General features: G+C 44.8%; 1 protein-coding gene and 1 long non-coding RNA gene across 3 annotated transcripts in view; one reads left to right on the forward strand and one right to left on the reverse strand.

Annotated features, from left to right (window-relative positions):
• The window catches only part of LOC120513587, a 28,532-nt gene extending 22,255 nt beyond the window's left edge, over nucleotides 1-6,277 (reverse strand). The window contains exons 1-4 of one of the 2 annotated variants that reach the window (XR_005630300.1): nucleotides 6,180-6,277; nucleotides 5,090-5,169; nucleotides 1,230-1,335; nucleotides 88-869 (exon numbers count right to left, since the gene is read on the reverse strand). This is a non-coding gene — a long non-coding RNA (uncharacterized LOC120513587). Of the gene's footprint in view, nucleotides 1-87; nucleotides 870-1,229; nucleotides 1,336-5,089; nucleotides 5,170-6,179 lie in introns of those variants that run through there. The other variant, XR_005630299.1, reaches the window with a different exon arrangement.
• Nucleotides 6,278-7,486: 1,209 nt separating this feature from the next.
• Nucleotides 7,487-14,268, forward strand: XPA (XPA, DNA damage recognition and repair factor). The gene is made up of 6 exons (XM_039733154.1): nucleotides 7,487-7,732; nucleotides 7,878-8,003; nucleotides 10,068-10,173; nucleotides 11,757-11,922; nucleotides 12,563-12,680; nucleotides 14,040-14,268. Exons 1-6 carry the CDS (start codon nucleotides 7,561-7,563, stop codon nucleotides 14,186-14,188), a joined length of 837 nt encoding a protein of 278 aa, XP_039589088.1. The 5' UTR covers nucleotides 7,487-7,560; the 3' UTR covers nucleotides 14,189-14,268.
• The last annotated feature ends 4,505 nt before the right edge of the window (nucleotides 14,269-18,773 follow it).

Consider the following 18,773-nt stretch of genomic DNA (forward strand, 5'->3'; position numbering starts at 1 on the left):
TCACTTTGGGGAAAGTAAGAAAGAGCAAGGAAGCAAGTTTCACAGTATTAAGTCATTAATGGAATGATGAAACAAACAAGCAAAGTATTGAAATTATCAGTGTATTAGAAAAGAAACAGAGGTTGTGCTACGCAGCACTAAAATGTTCCATTTTCTTCCAAGAAGACCACTTCTATGGACACCAGGAGGCATGCACTCAGAAAATGAAGGCATTGGGATTGCGCATCCCAATACTTTTGAATGTACCATGAGAAATTGCATTGCTCAGAGGAGAGATGGGGTGGCTATCACAGACAAACAGTCCAAGACCATGGATGTCTGGGGTGATAAGTACACGCATTTTCAGATTTTGGTAGACACCAAGGTAAAAGTTAATGAATCTGTGAAATGTTGCTGAGACTTCATCAACTCTGCTTTTCTTGCTTTATCAGAAAAGTGAAGGAGCAAAAAAAAAGTTGAAACTAATAAAAATATCTCAAACATAAACTAAGAAAACGTGCAACACTCAGAAGAAAAAATGCACCCCAAAACCAGTAAAACAAGTTAAAAAATGGTACATGTGGAAGATCCACACCTTGACAGATGAAAATCCAAGCTGGTTGAGTTTAACCAGGCTGACATACCACAGAGAGACCTGGAGTACCTGCAGACTCATGAGCAAGTAACATTCCTCCCGGCATGGGACTATTCCAGTGGTACATCAGTTGCAGTAGCTGGCAGCTGAGTGTGTCAAGTCTTCAGTCAGGGAATAGTCAGGTGCTAGACAGGATGCTTTCCTAGACAGGTGAGGATGCTTCCACTCACCAGTGAAGAATTTCATTGCCTCCAAATTCAAAGAGGATGCTGAAAAGTGGAAACTGCCACCAGTGCTGTAAAGAAAACCCTCACTGAGCAAAAATCAAGAAAGTGCAGTCTCTGGTAACAGAAGTGTCACATCACTAGATCATTAACTACATTCCAAAATAACTTAACTAGATTTCAGATCTAGTCAGGAAGAGAGAGAACCTCTTTTGTTCCCCCTCTCTTATTTTTCGTCACAAATTACTTCCAATGCTCTAGGCATATCATGGCCTTTCAAGGAAAATAAAAAAGAGGGTTACAGTAAATGGCAAAGCTCAGTGTACCTATGCTACAAAGATAACAAATTCTAGAAAAGTTTGATTTGCACAGCTTAGCCAGAAACACTTGGATGAAGTGGAAGTAACACAGGAAAGTAGCATATGCCAAACCTGTAAGAAAGGTCCGAGTGGCATCATGAATTCTTTTTATATTCTTTCACTCATAAACAGTTCCAATTTAATCAGAGGTACTAAAACCTTTGGAATCCATTCTTCCCTGTACCAAGACAGAAATCAGTTATCATCACGTGTTAAATTGCTATGGTCACTGCTCTTCTTTCTGGCAAGGCAAAGCCAAGTCTTCACACTGAGGAAGGAAAAAAGCAATTAAAACTAAGACAACAAAATCAGCCTGCTGAAGTAATCCAGGCAGCAAGACTCTGATGAGAAAGTATTTTCTGATCATGTTGAGAAGATACATTCAGATTATGTTCAAGATTCAAATTCAAGATGGCACAGTCCCTCAGAAGCCCCTCCCACCAGTCCTGCACTCCTAGAGGGCTTAAGCTATGTGTTGGCTCCATATTTCTCTCACAGGTAGATTGGTGTGAACCTAGAACGCACAGTCACTAAGATCAATTCCACATTATCCTTCTCCTCTCATGCTTCAATGAGCTGAAATGGTCACAGCTTTTGGTGGTGTCTGTCCTGAAAAGCAGGACTGGGGCCTAGGAGCACATATGGACAGCACCATGACATGAACTTATCATGTGTTTGCAGCTAACATTGGGAAAACAAGCTGGAGAGAGAGATCTGATCAAACCTGTGGACAATGGCACTAAAATGTTTGGCAGAAATTTGCAAGGACCAGAAGAGACACATCTTGCCTAAACCCTGGTAACTGGGACATGTTTTTCTTGCTACAGCAGAATTTGTCAGCTGTGTTATGGTCTTCCATTCCAGGTACTCTGCACACAGGACCAAGTCAGGCTGACTTGGAGCAATAGTAAAAATGGCTTGGGAAAAAAAAAAAAAAGAAAAGAAAAAAAAAGGAAAAAAAAAAAGGTGTCATACATTGCACAATATAAGGTGGAAATTTCAAGAATTTTAAATACTTACATTCCCCACCTCCTTAAATACGTCAGCAAGGCCTGAATTTTGAACTTCTCTCCAGAACACTCAGCCTTTCACCATCAATACAACTAAAGTTCATGTCTTTGAGACTGTTATAGTACATGATGTACCTATTTTCTGTCTCAGAAATGCCCAAGATGCTCTTAATAGAACAAAAATGTGCTAAAGCATTCAGCAAAGTTTCTTGACGTTTCTAAGTTGCTACAGGAAAGGTTCTTGCATGGATTAAATAACTATCCATATAGAAATACTAGGAGGGAGAATAAATCTGTCAATACAGAGATCCCTTTTACATCATATGTGACTATTCCTTGCACACTTGGGAAAAAGGCCCGAAATCCTGAATAGCTCAAATTTAGAACAGCTCAGACCAGTCCTCAAACCCATTTCTATAAAATCTCCTCTGCCAGCCACTGGTGGGGCAAGAAAAATATCCTAGTGTCTTGGATAGTTAGTAAAAATATATGTTTTCCTACAGTATTTTTTGTCCTTTGTATTGAAGATATCAAATCAGCAAAGGCTGCCATACCACAGTTACAGAACTTGTTTGTTGTTTTACTGCGGTTTCCTACTCTTTATGTGCATCAAAGAGAAAGATGGCTTTTTCTGCTAAAATACTGGAAGAGGATTTCTCTTTCTGGATTGCCAATCAATAGCAAAAGTGTCCAGTCAGCTTTGTAGCAATCTCTGAAACAGTAAACAGCATTTTTTCATCATGTGGCCATCAACACTCTCCTGTTCAGAGATATGAAATGAACATTTTCTATTGATATTAAAAGCCAACATATTAAAGGCCTATTCAGGAATAAAACAGAAAAATCTTGTATAATGCTAGCAAATAAAAGATATTTACATTGTAATTTCAAATTCTGTCATTTCCTCTAATGACAAAATGATAACAAACTTGCATAAAGATGTCCTGTCAGAGAACAATGCCAATTTTTGTCTCTAAACATTGCACTTTGATTCTTGCCTACCTGTTTCTCTCAGATGTGTTGCTTAGGCATTCAACATGTTATATGTTTACTCCATTACCTATCTGTTCAACCAAGATTGCATACATCAATTGGAGTACAATAAATGGAGCGTGAAGACAGGCCACATTACTATGAAAATCCTCTCCTACAGGTAGTGAGCAAAGGAGAAAATCTCAGAGAGATGACAAATCTAATTTACTCTGCATGTCCCATTCTGTCCAACAGGATGATTCCCTGTGTATCCCTGATCTAAGAGCTATGGCATAGGTGAATTCAGAAAGAAAACATACAAATCCATGCAGGTACACTATCTGGTTTTAACAAGTTCACTTTGCTTTTCACAGGTCATGTGCTTCTTGTTCACCAAGAAGTCAACAATATTTCTCTATTTATTTATTAAAGGTAACATAAGAAATAGGTGTATCAAGCTAAAAAGGATGGAAACAACATCACAAAGGGCTTGGTATTTTTTGCCCTATATTCCTAAGGATGCAATTGAACTGTTCTCTCCAATTCAAAAAGCATTTGAAATCACTGGACAAAATCCAATACCTTAGTCATGCTCAGAGGCAGCAGCCCAACAGCCCGTGTGTATTGGCCAGCCAGCTTCTGGCTACTGAATTCGAATGTGGCTAAAATTGATGCTACCACATGAACCTCAAACAGAGGCTGAGGGATAGGTGGGAGAGGTGGGGAGAGGAGTAAAGAGATTTTCGTCCACAGCTGCTCCTTCAAAAGACAAACTCATCAAAAGAGTAAGACTTAGGTCTGTTTCTCATGGAACAAGTATTTTCTACTGAGGAAGGACAAAAGGATGGTTTGGTTGTAGGTAAGCAACTGCAATGCAGCTGTATGCACATTGCTACTAAGATTTTTGAGGACACAGAGAAAGAAAATCATGAGGCAAAATAGAAATACATGCCCAGCAGCTGCTCCGTAAGTAATTCCTGGTGCAGATGAACAGTGAATTTGGTTGGAAAGACCCCACTGCACAGGCTTTTTGCTATCATGTGACTCAGTGTGATCCTCATGAATACAGAGGAAGAGGTGTACTGCCTCGGATGAAGAACCCATTCAGTCCAACATCCTGTTTCCACCACAGGCCACAGGCAAACGTCAAAGGAAGAGGAAAAGCAAGGCAAATATATGATATCTTCTCTGCAACACTCCCACAGCTACCAACTGCTTTCAGCTCAGGGAATTTCCTGAGCGTGAGGGGGTGTTCATTCATTAACTCTCAACACAGCCCTCTTCCAAATACTTGGCCTATCTTCCCTGCACCCTAGAGAAACAGCCTGTACTCAGCATGCCATTCAGAAACGCACTGAACGAAGAACCATCTCCTCTTGCCTATTTAGACTTGGGCAAATCTGATGGTTTGTACTCAGAAAGTCAGCTAGCATCCATCCTCTACAAGTTACATAGGATGTGACAGGCCTCATGCATCCTCACTCTTTGGTGAGAACTCCAAACCTCAATTGTCTCTTTCAAGGGACACAAAGTCAGACAGACGAGCATCCTTGTTATTCTTTTCTAGTTCCAGCATTTTCTTTCTAAGAAGCAGGAAACGCAACAGGGAACAGTACTCATGGTGCAAATTCACCACAGATTTCTGGAGTGCCATAAATGCGTTCCTGGTTTTGTTCTCTGTCCCTTTCCTTGAAATGAGCCTTGCTTTTCCAAACATAAAGATGGTGTTCATGTAGGGCATACACAATTAAGTCTCACTATTGAGTGGCAGCAACTAATTCAGGTATTCCTTTTACGTAAAGTTATGACATCACCTTGCATTTATCTACTCTGTATTTAATCTACTTTTTTACTGCCTAATCACCCAAAATCCTTTACAGATGACCCTCACCCCCTGCTAACTTAGAAAGGTTTTGCACAGTCAGCAAACATTCTTATCTTGCCACTCACTGTTTCCTCCATGGGAGTGATGAATTGTGAAGCACTGCTCAGCTGCCTCCTTGCGCTCAACTCTTCACTGATGATGGTCTCTGTGGCAGTGAAATAATGCACATCTGTGCTTGACAATTAATGACAGCCTACTTTCTAATACATGGCTACCAGCAGCCAAGGAATACTTGATACTACTTGGCATACAGAAGCTGAAAAACTGTTTAAAACACAGATACCATTATAATAATTATCTCATGTCCACACATTAAGCCACATGTGTTTAATATTAAGCACAAATATTATTGCATGACCAGAGCAATGCATATGAGATAATTTGTAGCTCCTTGCCAATATAAAACTATTAATTTTATTACTTTCTCTTGGCCATGAAAATTAGGAATATTGTATTTGATTAATTCTTGTCAGAAGCAGAGCTGGGGAGAATATTCTGCTTTGATTGCCCTGTCAGACTCCCCATGAGAAAAAGAAAAAGCCAAACAACCCTAACATACATTTCTAAAACATTATTAAGTTTTACTTAATAATTAACACTTCCATAGATAGTTGCGGCCCACAGGCAATTTTATTTGAACGCCTTGCCTCTGAATTTGCTTTTGTTTATGCATTCTGATTTCCTTTTAATCCTAATTCCAGTTTGGTTGCATAATAATAATAATGTCCTTTTGCCCTTAAAACCCTTACACAGGGTCTCAAACTTGGCTTTGCTTTAAGGCAGTTTTGGTTTATGAATGATACAGAACTATTTGTTACCCCACAAGCACAACTCAGTTCACTCCTCCCTAAATGTCTGCTCCTACAAAACAAGGAAGAAGAGACACCAAAATAGCATAAGGAATCCAAACATACGTGTGTTTGCTTTTCAAGCAAACATTTCCATTTCCAAGACATCTAGTAAACATTTTTCCTCTATCTTTTTTATTTCACTTGCTTTTACTGGGTTTATTACTCTGTTTGGAACTCCACTGTCAGTAAGTCAGTCCAAACAAGGGAGTAATGAGGTTGGAGAAACGTATGCTCATACTGTATAATTGCATAAGCTCCTTCCTGTACGCTGGGGTTACGATTTGCATTTCCATCTATTAAATACCTTGTGTTCTAGATCCTTCTCTCTGACGGTGAAACGTATTTGGACATCTCCACTGTGGCACTTTTCCAACTTTATACAAAGACTGGAAAGCAATCTCGCTGAAAGCAGACGGTTTAGTATGACTTGGTTATTAATTTTTAAGGAAGAGGTTCTGTGATCTGCGACAAGAGAAGTATTTTAATTGACGGGAGGAGCTACCTACCACTCATGCAAGTATTAGAACCACTTAAAATGTCTTCATCTGCATTTCTGTACATATGTATACATATATATATGTATATATATATATATGGAGAGATATATATAAATTTCCCAGAAGCAGGATGTTCTTTTCTCAGCGTTCATAGCACACTCTGCTGGCTGTTGTCGAAAGTTAATGCCAAGCGAGGACGACAAGCTAAAAAGAAATAAAATGTTTTAGGACACAGGAGAAACACAGTCCATGCAGGTAATTACCGCGGGCATTTGAACGGAGAGGAACAAGGGACGTACTCTGGGAGCAGCAAGGAGGGGTTGGCAGGAAACTAGTTTAGTTTCACGGAAGAGAGCGAGCTTTTCTTTTCTTTTTTTTCTTTTTTTTTTGGGGGGGGGGAGGCGGTTATGGGAGGGAAGGAAGGCTTCTCCCTGTGCTGAGGTCATCCCGTTTCAGCATGGAGGCAGGGAGCACGCCTCTGTGCCAGTGCCTCCATTTCCGTTCCTTCAAGGACAGGGCAGGCACTGCCTGACGGGCGGGCGAGGATCACTGGCTGCTCGGCATTAAGTGGCTTTATATGAAAGTGGCTTAGAGCCACATTTGCATGACAAAGCCATTTGCGCGTCCCTCGTCAGTAAGGGAGGCTGCAGCCTCCATTTATCCTCCCTTGCATGGAACAGGCGAAATGTTTAAGGGCAGGACGGGATTTAGCCCGAGCGAGGCAGGGAGCACGGCGGGCCGGGCACGGCAGCAGCAGGGAGCGGGGAGAGTGCTCCAGCACAGTTTTCAGGGCAGAAAACGTGGCCGGGGCCGTTTCCGGCCGAGCACAGCCTCGCGCAGGGCTGTGGCGGGGCCGGCCCGGGCGGACAAAAGGGGCATTGCTGGGTGACGCTGCTGAGGAATTCCTGCCGGGCGGGGCGGGATTTATGGCTTTTTTTTTTTCTTTTTTTTTTTTTTTTTTTCCACGGGGCCGCTCAGGCCCCTTGCGGGGGCCGGTGCAGAAAGCGCAGGGTCATCGTCGGCTCCCCTCCCCCAGCCCGTCCCCTCGGCGGTGCCGCTCCCGCTTCCCCGGCCCCGCTCCCGGCCCCGCCGCCCCCCCCCGGCCCTCGCGGCGGCTCGGCGAGGGGAAGGGCGAGAGCGGCTGCCGGAGCGGGGGGGACCACGGGGCTCCGCCGCTCCGCCGCCGCCATGGCGGGCGCGGCCCCGGCCCGCGAGCAAGACCACGAACAGGAGGTTTCGGCCGCGGCGGGCGAGCGGCCGCACCTCTCAGCGGCGGCGCTGGCGAAGATCGAGCGGAACCGGCAGCGGGCGCTGGCACTGCGGCAGGCGCGGCTGGCGGCCCGGCCCTACCCTGCCGCAGGTCGGATGGCGGCGGCGGCGGAACGGGCGAGTCCCCGCGCCCTTTTTTTCTCTTTTTTAGGGGGGGAGGTTTCGAGAGGGGAAAGACTGGCGGCGGCGGCGGCGCCTTCTTTAACGCAGCGCGCGCCTCGTTTGTGCTCCTGCAGGCGGCGGCGCGCGGGCGCGGGCCCTCCCCAAGGTCGTGGACACGGGAGGGGGATTCTTCCTGGAGGAGGAGGAGGACGAGGAGAAGGAAAAGCGCGGCGCCGCCGAGAAGATCGTGCACCCACCCGGTAATTAAGAAAAAAGCCTGTAGGGAGCGGCGGGGGCTTGGCGGGGAGGCGGCGGGAGGAGGCGGCGCCGCGTGCGCGGGGCTGGCGGGGGAGGGCAGGAAGGCGCGGGGGCGACAGTGAGCCGGCTCCGGCCGCGCCAGCGGGGCGGGATGGATGGGCGCCTTTTTTTTTTTCCCGGGCTTTTTTTACCCTCCTTTCTTACCGTCTCTTTCTTTCTTTTTTCCCTTTTTTTTTTCTTTTTTTTTCTTTCTTTTTTTTTTAATTGCTGCCATCCCTTTTCCTCCTTCACACGTTTTTCTGGATGTGCTCGATTAGTGGCGCGTCCGATTCTTTTCAGATTTAAATCGGCTATAGCAAATGCGCGGTAATTAAAAATGAAGAATTTTAAGCCGCGGAAGTGGGACACAGCCTGTGCCCTTGGGTATAGCACATTTTAATTTTTTTTTTCTCCCCCATAAACGTTATTTCCATTATTTCTTTCGGGGAATTTGAATTTTAAGACCGACATGAGGGTAAATTTTCGCGGCTTCGTCGGTTGTGGGAATTTTGGGATTTATGTGGTTTGTGCCAAGACCGGAGCGCTGCTGCAGTGCCAGCTTTTATCGTTATAAAACGTGCTGGCGCCAAGTTACTGATCGTTTGGTGGAGGATTTCAGCACATTGCCTTGCGATATTCTTCCCCCCAAAAAAAGCAAATGGAGAAGTAAGGGTCCCAAAATAGATCGACTTTCTTCTCTGGGATTGTCTTTGTCTTGCTTTGTTCTGCTTGAATCAGCTGCGGGGCTGTTGGTGCAGTGTATCTCTTTGTTAGAAATCAGCAGCAGATTTCATTAACAGTGTAAACAATTAGCAGCCCTGCTTCTTTTGATGGGCTAATGTTTAACAATAAATTAAAGTAGATCTGGGATGCCTTTACACTGGGCGGTTTTTTTGCTGTGTAATTCATAACGTCATTGTCTTAATAAAATGTCTTCGTGTTCGGGAGCGCTGCCTTAAATGATGGAATGTGATGTAAGAGTATGAAATGACTGTGAAGTACTGAGCATCCGGCTGTCGCTAGTCGGACTGAATTTACATAAAATGTCGTCTTTGCTGGATCGGATCTGCTATAAATGCAAACGCAATTAAAATATATGGTGCTGCATGTTAACCATTTATCTTCTGCTTCAGGTGTTGCTAAAATTTCACAGCACTGCCTCGCTTTCAGATTTCAAAACTGTATAGAAATGTTAATTTTCTGATAGAATTCCAATGTTAGTGTTGAAGGATGTTCCTTATAGCTGTTATTCCCCGATCGGTGTTTCTTGGTGTCCTGTGGAACATAAAAGCAGATGGTGATGACGCTGGAGGTGATCCGCCCGTTGAGGATGCGGCCAGAAGCAGTGGCTGGCGCTGAGATGAGTCTGGGCTTGGAGCAGTGCTGAGAGGGCTTGGGGAGAGGATTGTAGTGGAGCTCCATCCCCATTCCACTCCTAGCAGCTCTCTGGCCATCCACCTCCGTGTCTGCCAGCTGGAACGGACAAGAACCTTGCCAACTGCCCCGGGCTTCCACTGAGCTCGTTTAGGGAGAGGCAGGTGTGGCTGAGCTAGGGAAAAAACTGGAGCAGAGCTGAGAGAACTATGATGCCAGCGCAGCTCCTGTAGTTTCCTGCTCCAGCCACCCTCTTCAAAGTGAATCCCTTCTCTGCTTCCTCTCGTTTCTGCCCGCATGTCCTCTAAATCAGGGCATATTTTGGGAGGGTCAGAACAGAGGAAGTGGCAGGAGAGGATTTGAAGCACTTTGTGGGAGAAGTGTGGAGAAATTTTTTTAACAATGGCTAAGTTAAATATTCATTTAAATGTTAAAATTAAGTACTTAATGCTGGTATTACAACGAGAAGACATTCCAACAGACGTGGAATTGTGTGGTAATGGGTTTGAATTTGTACTGTATTGTTCTGAAAAACTTAGAGTGAAACTAGTTTGTAATATGCTTACTGAATTCTAGTAAAGTTGCCTGTAATACCAATTCTAGATGCTTGTTTTTATCATTGTGGTCCCTTTAAAAATATTTCTTTCCATTAGCACCCGTACTAGAATTTGACTATCTCATCTGTGGAGACTGTGGCAAAGAATTCATGGACTCCTACCTTATGCAGCACTTTGATTGGGCAACATGTGATAATTGCAGGTATTACAAATAATCAGGAGAAACACTATTTTGCATAAAGATTGCTGGCTATAAGTCAATGAGTTAGTCATTTAAAGAGACTGTCAGCAAGAGAGACATATTTCAGTAACTTGAAAAAAATGTAAGTGAAATTTGACTGATACCCTGTGCAAGTTCCGTTATGGAATTGAATCACAGATTGTCTCATAAGCCTGCCTTAGGATAGGGGACATCGGTGGATTTTCATACAACATTATGGAAATGGGATGTCATGAGAGCAGTTGGTGTGTTTGTCAGTGTGAAAATTTATGTCTGGCTGCAGACTAGAGCCACTTGAAAACCTGCTGCAACACAAATATCCACTCTGGAGTGGAGCAGGGATTAGGAGAGTGTTTGCAGTCCCAATGTTTTAACTCGGGTGAAGTTGGTACTTTGGTCAGCATGGGCGTGCTGGAAGCACAGCAGCCAAAGGGCAGAGCCCCCATGGGAGGTTACTGGTTGGCCTGCGAGGTAAGCAGGAGTTTGACCTTGAGAGGAGAGCAAGCTCTTATCTTTTAACACAGAAAACGCTCCAAAAGCCATCAAGATAACCAGGGCAATGAAACCAACTGCAGCAGCCGGCTGCCCATGTGTGCAAGAATGAATTGGGTGAATGAAAAAAGCAGGAATTCTGGGAGCCTGCCCATTTACTGCAGGGAGTGGTTAGGGGTGTGCACGTGGTGTAGGCAATTCGCAGTCATATTGGAGGCAAAGTTCTGTTTCAGAAGTTGCAGTGGGTAGGAAAAGGATGTTAGGAGAGGACTTGGAGCCTCTGGAGCCTTGGATCTGAGCTCTTGTAGCTGATGGCTGGAGTGTCCTTGGTGCATTAGCTGTAACTGTGAACTTTGAATTCTAGTAAACCTACATTTACAGCAGTACTTCCTTGATGACCGTTGTTAGCACTTAGTGTTTGGCAGATTGTTTGGCTCAAGCGATTCAAGTTGTACTTCAGTCAGGATTGCGTAAATGTAATTTTTTCCATTAACTCATAAATGCTGCTGTGGTTACAGAGTTTTTCATTATCTATCTGGTAAAGGCTACAGTCTTTAAAGAGCCTTTATTTTATGGCTTCCCTGCCTACTGTCTTGCATTATAGAAAGAAGTGCTCTGTGTGCTAATCAGTTTCTGAGATCTAGAAGCATATGGAGTGTGTATATTCTCAGGTGATCTGACCTGTCTCACATTACACATTCTTTCTGTCTTGACCATGCGAAGCTCATGCTTCTGTCCTCTTGGATTGCATCTGAGTTAGGTGAATACCTGAAATTATTCATATTAATTTTCAGTTATTTCCTCTTGTAAGAAAATAGAAGAAAAGTCTTTCTTGAAGAGCAGACTTCTCACTCTGTTTGCTGAAATGGGGGGAATTTTTAAACACTTAATTTCAGTAAATCAAGTCTGGAGTTTAGCTAGGCTGTTGGAATCCAAAGTTATTTGCATGCATAAAAAACTGAGGGTATTAGGGCTACCTGTATTTCAGGAATGTTAGAAGGGATGGGGACTTAGATGTTAATAACCTGTGGTTTTAGGGTGTAGCTTTCTCATCATTATTTTACATGTTGCAGAGATGTTGAAGATAAACATAAGCTCATAACAAGGACAGAAGCAAAAGAAGAGTATCTGCTTAAAGACTGTGACTTAGACAAGAGGGAACCAGTGCTCAGATTCATTGTGAAGAAAAACCCTCATAATTCTCGATGGGGTGAAATGAAACTTTATTTAAAACTACAGGTACAGAAACATACTATGTTTCAGATATTTTTTAACCATACAGCTTTGGTTGTCACTTGGTACCTGAATGGTTTTGTTAAAGTTAAGTGTGTTATGTGTAGCTTGTTACAGTTAAATGGTTGCAGTCCCAAGTTGTGAAAATGTCTGGTTTTGAGAGCATTTTAAAGATGTTCGTTGAGCAGAGCTTTAGTGGGTTGCACAATTACAAATCACAAAGCACATGGCCCTTCAGTTTTACTCTAGAGTGCATGGGGCAGCTGCAGCTGTGTGTGGCCCTTTGTAGCTGTGTTCTCAGCTTTGCCTGCAGAGGCAGCAGGAAAGGCAAGTGGATTTCCCAGGGCTCTTGTCATTTCTTGTTTGGTACTTCATAGGCATCATACTGCTTCAGTAAAATATGGGCAAAATTAGAGCTGGGTTTAAGTTTTCTTAAGTTACATCCAGCTGATACTAAAGACCAGTGTTGTCTCTTCCTGTGGAAGGGGTGCAGTCTTTTGTGAGTCAAGAGCAGAGACAGGTGGGAAGCAGAGCAAGATTGGTTGGTTTATGTGTGTGTGTAGGGAAAAATTAAATTTGCAAGTTAGAATAGTTTACTTTTATCGTTTCAGGGAAAAAAAAAAAGGCATTTATGTCCATCCTGTAGGTAATCAAGCGTTCACTTGAAGTCTGGGGTAGCGAAGAAGCATTACAAGAAGCAAAGGAGCTCCGCCGTGATAGCAGAGAGAAGATGAAACAGAAGAAGTTTGACAAGAAAGTTAAAGGTAAAGCATTAAAATTACATATTTCAGTACCTGAAGGGAAGTACAGTTCTGTTTAAACCTGTGTCTGCATCTGAATAAATTGCTGAGAAAATACTCAGTGTGGTAAAATGGAGGTTTTCAGGACTGGGGGTGAGCCTGGAGCAGTCTGGTGTGACCTCACAGATGACTATTTTGGGCAGTATTGGACTGCAGGGCTTGAGGTCTCTTGCAACTTGAATTCCCCTGTTACCCTGTGGACATGATGTGACAGAAATCAATTACAATGGTTCATTATAGTGTTTTTCAAATTTTTGGATATGACGCAGAGTGTGCCGTGGATTGCTTCTGATACTTTAGACTACTGGAAGACAGGGATTTTTGTAGCAGTGTGTTATAATTCTGTGATAGCCTTCAGGTGGAACAACTGTAATGAAAATGAGTTTTCCTATTGTTCACAGTATTCCTAGCGGCTGTCTTTACTGCAAGTTGCTCTACAGATATTTTTCTCTGATAAGTTAGTATTTAGAGGAGTATTTGATGGGTGGAACCTTTTGTACCTCCTATAGCATCCATGCTTTGCTTTGGGGTGGTGTTTACAAGGGCAGACAGCTCAAGCTGGCTGTACTGGGGCTGTCTGAAGGAGGCAGAACTAGGGATTGCACAAATAACCCTGTCTGGGCCATTGATGTTTTGCGCACAGAAGGACTGGCAGCAGACTGCAGCCAGGATGCCAGAGTTCAGTGCAAGTACAGGCCTTAACGTGACAAAGTTTGCAGCCTGAATGGCTTGGCTCAAAATGTGACCACATTTTGCTGTTCAGTATTCTTGCCACCCGCTTGCAACATCCGGATAATATCTTGGGCCCTGCTGCCAGCTTGTGCGCTCTAGAGAACCCGCAGATTTCACTGCGGATGCTGCAGAGGCAACTCATGCTATTGGGCATAAAGCTTAGAGAATGCCAAGTCATTTGGGAGGCTTACTGTGACCTGAATGAAAATGACTCTTTCTTGGTCATGTAATATAAATGAGGTGTTCTATAAAAACTTTTCCTTTACGTTCCACCGACCCCTTTTGGATATCTTTGAATGGCTTTGTGTGAAAAGGCAGCAAGGAACACGTCTTTAGTCCAGATAGAAAATCTTTGCCTATGAGATCCTATGACAGTGTAGTTCTTGGCCTTTAAAATATGCAAACAAGGTGAGGATTGCAAGGCAAGTCAGAGCTTGTTCTTGCAAGAGCAGATTCTTTCTCAGACCTTGTGGAAGATGGGCGGCAAGCATATTGTCATATCTAGGCCTCAGGAAGCTCGTTAGCTTGAGTTTAATTGAACACTGTTTAAGATTTATTAAAATCTTAACATTTTCTTGTATTTTTTACCAGAACTCCGCCGTGCTGTGAGGAGTAGTTTGTGGAAGAAACAAGCCAGTGTCCACGAACATGAATACGGACCAGAAGAAAACATTGATGAAGATACTTATAAAAAGACATGCACTGTATGTGGCCATGAATTAACTTATGAGAAGATGTAGTGTAAACCTATTTTTTAATTTTACTTTGTTTTTAACAGTATTTTGTATTAAAGTCAAATAAATGCTAATCATGAACAAGCTGTTGCCAAATTCTGTGAAGCATTATATTTTTCAGTTGCAAGAAGCTCTGAAGAATAGTAGGCTTTGGCCTTTAAGCTAGATCTGAGGGCAGAATATAGCAACAGTTCAACAATTGGTATCTTCTTGGTCAAAAGATAAGTTTGTATCATTGTACTTGATGCACTGTTGAAATCAGGGTGAACTTCCCATGGCTTTTCTGCATCCATCAGGAGGATGGCTCATTTTCTAACTGTTGTGTGGTTTTCAGTTCCTGGTCATGGGCAGGCAGAGGGCTGACAGAGCAGCACTTCTGGTGCTGAGAGGCCGTATGACACAGGTTCTCATTTGGCTCGGATACACAACTCTGTAAAGGAGAATTGTCTTTTAAAAGGAAAGCTGCCTGCTTCCTTGGGGGTTCTGACATATATCTGCTGTATTTTGCAGGATAGATCCTTAGGTGTATTTTCTACATTTTTTTTTCTTTTTTTTTTTCTTCCCAACTTTTGAAGCACAGACCAAGGCAAGGGTCAAGACCTGTTCTTGGGGCAAGAGGGAAGTAGTGTTCCATGATAGAGCTCTTTTAAATGCACTTGCACAATGTTTTCTTTCAGTAAAGTGAATTTACTTAAAAGTTTAAATTATAAATTCTCATTCTTGCAGCTGTTGAGGAATGCGTGTGGCAATTACTGAAGTAAAGGAACATGTTCTGAAGTAAAGGATCATGTGTGGCTCTGCATTTATTTACCAATGTAAATATGGCAGATTCCAGGAAAGTCTCTGGAGACTTCCTTTGTGAGCCTTGGCCACTGTGGCTGTGCAGAACAGAAATTTTCGATAGGAAAACTATGACATATTTGGCAGTACAGAAGTGTGGTGGGATGACTCCCATGGCTGGAGTGCTGCAATGATGGCCATAAGCTCTTCGGAAGGGACAGGCGGGCAAGCAGAGGCAGTGAGGTGGCTCTGTACCTTAGGGAGAGATTTGACGTACGGAGCTCAAGGGCAGTGATGATAAGGTTGGGTGCCAGTGGGTAAGGACAGGGGAAAGGCCAATGAGGCAGACATCCCAGGGGCAGTCTGTTACAGACCACCCAGACAGGATAAAAGGGCAAATGAAATGTTCTATAAGAAGCTGGCTGTTGTTTCACAATCACTAGCCCTTGTTCTTGTGGGAGACTAATTTGTGGGATGGGATGTCTGCTGAAAACATCAGCAGGGAAGAGGCGGCAGTCTAGGAGGGTCCTGGAGTGTGTGGAAGACAAAGGACAGCTGGCAAGTGAGCTGTCTCCTGGTTCTGGCCAGGACAGTTATCTTTGGCCATAGCCAGGAGGGGCATAACCCAGACCTGGACGTTGTCCTGTAGCACCTCCCACCATAGCCAGGGCGGGTGGGCAGAAGGGGGTCCTTTCCAGTCAGGGTAACATCGGGTTTCACGAGGTGGGCATTTGCATGTGAATTGATCATCTTTCCTGTGCACCATATTAATAGCGATATGGAGACTGTTCCTTTCTTACCCCATTGCTGTTTCCAGTAAATTGCTCTTATCTCAATCCTTGATCTTTACCTTTTGTGCCTCTAATTCTCATCCACTTCCTACTGGGAGGAGTTGAGCAAGTTGTACATGTTTGGAATGTTTCAGTAGAAATACTAATTTGGGGAACACCATTCTTAAAACTACAGCATGAACATATCAGGGGCAATGGCCTTGTAGATCTGCTGTTTGTGAACAGAGAAGGGCTGGTGGGAGATGTGGTTGGAGGCCGTCTTGGGCACAGTGAAATGATAGTTTTTAACCCTTGGTAAGTAAGGAACAGGCTCGACAAAATCTCTGCCTTGGGTTTCTGGAGGGTGGGCCTTGGCCTATTCTCTGAATACTGGTTCAGAGAGTCCCTGGGGATACAATCCTTAACAACAAAGGGGTCCCATGATGACTGGCCATGCTTTAAAGAGGAAATCTTGAAAGGTGGAGAAGCAGACTGTCCCTATGTGCCAGAGGAAGACCACAGCCTGGTCTTCCTGTTGCTCCTGGCTGAACAGGATGCTTCTGCTGTAACTCAGGGAAAAGAGGTTATGACCCTTGAAAGAAGGGGCAAACAACTCAAGAAGAGTACAAGGATGATGGTAGGTCATGTAGAGAGAAAATGAGAAAGATCTCAGCTCAGCTGGAACTCAATCTGGCTACCACTGTGAAATACAGTGTTTTTATAAATACTTTAACATCAAAAGGAGGGTCTAGGAGACTCTCCATTAGTTATTGGAGGCGTGGGGGGACATTGCCATTAAGGATAAGGAAAAGGTTTAAGTACTTGGGTTCTTCTTTCTTTAACAGAAAGACCAGTTATCCTTAGAGCAACCAGACCCTGGGCCGGTACACAGGGACAGGGCGCAGCACTGACCTCCTGTAATCCAGGAGGAAGTAGTTAGTGACCTCTTAGTGAGCCATTAGACCCAAGTCCTTGGGGCCAGATGGGATTCACCCACAGGCACTGAGGGAGCTGGCAGGAGAGCTCACTAAGCTGCTCTGCATCATTTGTCATCAGTCCTGGATAACCGGGGAGCTCTGGGTTGACTGGGTTGGCCAGTGTGATGCCCATCTATAAGAAGTGGTGGAAGGAGGATCTGGGGAGCTACAGGCCTGTCAGCCTCTGTAGTGGGATGAAATAGATCATCTTGAGTGTGATCACACAGCACATGCAGGAAAACCAGGGGATTGAACCCAGCCAACATAGTTTTGGGAAAGGTGGGTCCTGCCTGACCAACCTGATCTCCTTTCATGACCAGGTGACCTCCCCAGAGGGTGAGGGGAAGGCTGTGGATGTTGTCTACCTGGAGTTCAGCAAAGCCTTTGACACCATCTCCCACAGCACACTCCTGGAAAAGCTGGCAGCCCACGGCTTGGACAGGAGCACTCTTTGCTGGCTTAGGAACTGGCTGCACAGTCAGAGGGTGGAGGTGAATGGTGTCACATCCAGCTGGGGGCTGGTCACCAGTGGTGTCCCTCAGGAATCAGTATTTGGCCCAATCCTGTTTAAAATCTTTCCTGATGATCTGTATGAGATCAACTGTACTCAGCACACTGATAACACTGATAACAGCAAACTGTGTGGAGTGTTGACCTGCTGGAGGGCAGGAAGGCTCTGCAGAGGGATCTGGACAGGCTGCCTTAATGGGCCAAGGCCCAAGGTGTGAGGTTCAATAAGGCCAAGTGTCAGGGTGGCTCACAACCCTGTGCAGGCTGGGGCAGGGTGACTGGAAAGAGCCCCAGCAGAAAAGAGCCTACGTGTGCTGGCCAGCATCCCTCTGGGAGTGTGCCAGGTGTCCAAGGCCAATGGCATCCTGGCCTGTATCAGCAATAGTGTGATCAGCCTGGCACTGCTGATACCAAACCTTGAGATTTGTGTCCTATTTGGGGTCCCAATTCAGGAAGAACATTGAGGGTGCTGGGGTGAGCCCAGAGATGATGGAGCTGGTGAAGAGCCCAGGAGCTGCTGAGAGAACAGGGCTTGTTCAGCCTGGAGAAAAGGAGGCTCAGAGGTGACCTTACCTTCTGCAACTCTCTGAAAGGGGGCTGTAGCCAGGTGGGGTCAGTCTCTTCTTCCAGGCAACCAGTGATAGTACAAGAGGATATGTGGCCTCAAGCTGCACCAGGGGAGGTTTATGTCAGACATTAGCAATATTTCTTTACAGAAGGGGTGACTGGACATTGAAGGGGCTTCCCAGGGAGGTGGTAGAGTTACCAAACCTGGAGGTATTCAAGGAAAGACTGGACACGGCCGTGCCATGATTTAGTTGACATGGTGATGTGCAGTCATAGGTTGGATTTGATGACCTCAGAGAGCTTTTCCAACCTAATTGACTCTGTGGTTTTGTTAGAGGAGACAAGATGCCTGGGAAGGGCACATGATGCTTCCAATAATAGGTCTTCACTTTTCCAATGTTCTCCTCTGCAGCTATGCAGTAACCTGCCTGCCCACCAAGCAGAGAAGGATTTAAGGCCTTACAAGACCTAAGAAGGTGGCACGGGGACTTAGCTAGAAGAGGCAGGCAGGTCCCAGGAGGGCTTTTGGAGGTAGTCCTTCTTGTCATGGTTTCACAATCCAGTTCTTGGGTTCTTAAACGCCTCTCTGGGGCAGATGGGGGTGGTCACTGACTACTGCCCTTGTGTGGATGTGCTGCAGCATCTGCCCCACCTCACAGCAAGCACCACCAGCCCACACCCTCCTGACCTCCTGCAGCAGCACTTCCCTTTTCCACAGGGCAAGAGGTGGCAAGGGAGAGGGAGAACTTCTACATCAGCACCTCCATGCACCGAGCAGCACATATGCTTGCATCACAAGCCCCTACCTGGCTGCAGGTAGCGGAGCGTGCTAGACCAGCTGTAGTGTAAGGAGGTGAAGGCTTGTATGTTAAGTCAGGGTACCAGCACTGGGAAACTAAACTGTTTCACACCCCTCTGCACTTAACACCAGCATAACCCAGCATGACTACTTTGCTTCAGTGTCTCCCAAAGAGACTGGACAAACAC

The sequence above is a fragment of the Passer montanus genome, unplaced genomic scaffold (assembly GCF_014805655.1).
Source record: "Passer montanus isolate IOZ18808 unplaced genomic scaffold, ASM1480565v1 scaffold84, whole genome shotgun sequence".
NCBI lineage: Eukaryota > Metazoa > Chordata > Aves > Passeriformes > Passeridae > Passer > Passer montanus.